Raw genomic sequence first — 2,710 nt, forward strand, 5'->3', positions numbered from 1 at the left:
TTAGTTTTGTATTACAAAAATTACACATGGAGTTAGTTCTAAGAAAGAAGTACTCATTAGAGATACAATTTTTTTATTTACAATAATTTCAAAATTATGATTATTCTGGAATTCATGAAGTATGAATGTTGGGTGCAACTGCCTCTCATTCTTAATGAACATCTTAACCCTTTTAAGCCCATTTTCTAGGTTTTCGTATGAAAAATGATCAGTTATATCGTTGTTAGTGATTATAATAAATATAGCAGCTTCTAATGTGCTATAAAACAAACACTGGCCAACTTCAAGATCCATCTGATAGTCCTTATAGTATTGAGACTTAAAGCAGTATTTTTCATCAACTGATTGAAAATGTTGATCCCAATACACTGGTAACGAAGTTTTCCGAGAGTACAATATTATGTTCAATTTTTCAAATTCTCGTTTTTGAATATCATTGATATCTGTACGGACTTTTACAATTCTTGGGTGTCGAACTCTAAGTAATTCTGACTCTTTTGACGTATACTGTAAAAAAATAAAACATTAGTTACTTTATTTCATAGTATTGTATTCTATTAAGGCTGAATTAAATAGACTTACATGTGTAAAATGACAAATTTTGATAGTACATCCTACGTATTGAAAAACATTTTGAATGATGCCTCTTACTATTGGCCAGTCTAATTTGTCAAGACCACAACCAATGCGTGGGATAGCTAATTTTTTAACATTGTGTTTTATAATTAAATCACGTAGTTTTTTAATGGCAGCAGTTAAACTATTATATGTTGGTTTATTGTTGCTATATTCCTTTGTAATTAAATAATAAATAAATCGATTTTTGTGTTGCAAATACGCAACTGTGCCAACATTTGGTCTTTGGTCCATCAGCTGTCCAACACACCCGTAGATCCTCCTAAATCATAATTAATCAACAGATTAGCTAAAAATAAATATCACTGTATATTTTACGTTTAAAATGTTTGTTCAGTAACTTAAACTCTATGGCGATGCCCGCGCTCATATGCATATCTTTCGCTACACAATGTCCAAGAGAATATTCTACGGGCATATCTAACAGGGACATAACAACTTCTTCGATATCTGATATTTCTTCTCGTGTTTTTTTAACAACTTTTTCTACTGTAACATTATAGGAATATAGATTATACTCTTGAAGTTCATTTAATAACATGTTATTTGTTTTCTCTCTCAGACACACATCCAAAGATATTTAAAATCATTTTCGGGTCATGTCATGAGTAAAGTAAACTAACTTAATATATTTCTAAAGTATTCAATTGAGATTGATTCTATATTTAGCAATTATTCACTTATACCCTTAATCCATCCCATAAGTCCCCCTCTAGTTTTCAATTATAACTCCCGCAACTTTATCGAAATCAATGCAATTTTAGAAAATATTGATATTCTGTCTAATCTAATAAATATAGATATTGAAAATGCTACCTATCTTAAAATTTAACTTTTCTTGTAGTACCTCACATTCTTCTGAATATCGTAGCACAAGCAGGCTGCCACAGCTTATTAATTATTAATTTATTATTTCTTCTGTTAGTAGCCAAAATTTGTAATACAAATTATAATATTTTCTTTTACCAAAGGCATCAGAAATATGGATAAAAAAAACATGATTTGTAACATTTTTATGTTGAAGTGGATATAGTTTTATGTATTTACGTACCCGACGGTGTTTCCACCGGCCGTTCTGTAGATTCATGTTCATCCTTTCGAGTAGATCTTTGGTCCCTCCGGCTAGACTCGGTCCTCCGGCTAGACTCGGTCCTCCGGGGAGATCTCTCGTGACGCGGTTCGGGTTGCTGCTGACGTCTAGACCTTACCCGCCGGGGGGCAGCTGAACCATTTTTTTAAATTAATAAATACTAAAAGACCTAATTAGTCATAAAATTAACAAAAATAATATCTACTTACCATCCGGGCACCACCAGCATTTGTTGGCTTTATGGCCCATTTTATGGCACACATAACATTCTGTAATAAATTACGCTATTAATATTTGAATATATTTATATTATGTAAACTGAATATTGAAAAAATATTAAACTTACTCGGGACGTTGGTCATTTGTCGTGGCTGCGGCTGTGCCGCAGTCATTATCGCTGCCATCTGTTTTTGAACAGCTGCAGCAACAGTCTGTTCCAGCCAAGACTGTTGCTGTAGCGGACATTTGGCTTTTGATAAACAAAAGTTACATGCGCACTGATTATTCCACATCTGAAATAGTTATATTAATTATAAAACCTAAGAACCAACATTATGTATAATAATTAATAATTAGTTATTCTCATGATTGGAAAACCACCTTAGTTTTCTTATAAATGATCTACATATCACTGTCCAATCTTTTTTGAAAATATAATTTAGTGTTACTACAATATTAAAACTAAAAAAAAATGTTTGTATAGGTATATAAGGTATATTATTTAGTGGGCGAGTTGCCAAGTACACATGGTTATACGTTTTCTGTACTTTAACTATAGGAACTTTTAATTTTCTGTTTTCGTAATTTCGTATAAATTGTGCATTTTATAATATTATTATTTAAAATACAAAAATTCAAATAACAGATTTGTTATCTGACCCTGCGATTAAAATTTAAAAGTACCTACCAAAGGTATCAAAAATCCAAAACTAACCAACATACCTACTTACATACCACTATTATAAGATATAAAATTAAATAGAT

General features: G+C 31.2%; 1 protein-coding gene across 1 annotated transcript; it reads right to left on the bottom strand.

Annotated features, from left to right (window-relative positions):
- Positions 1-2,252, bottom strand: LOC111037831. Its single transcript, XM_022320616.1, has 6 exons — positions 2,073-2,252; positions 1,936-1,995; positions 1,688-1,858; positions 978-1,125; positions 583-898; positions 1-507 (listed from the first exon to the last, which is right to left on the bottom strand). Exons 1-6 carry the CDS (start codon positions 2,236-2,238, stop codon positions 1-3), a joined length of 1,368 nt encoding a protein of 455 aa, XP_022176308.1. The 5' UTR covers positions 2,239-2,252.
- Between the last annotated feature and the right edge of the window lie 458 nt (positions 2,253-2,710).

This window comes from Myzus persicae, unplaced genomic scaffold (assembly GCF_001856785.1).
Source record: "Myzus persicae strain clone G006 unplaced genomic scaffold, MPER_G0061.0, whole genome shotgun sequence".
NCBI classification, from domain to species: Eukaryota; Metazoa; Arthropoda; class Insecta; order Hemiptera; family Aphididae; genus Myzus; species Myzus persicae.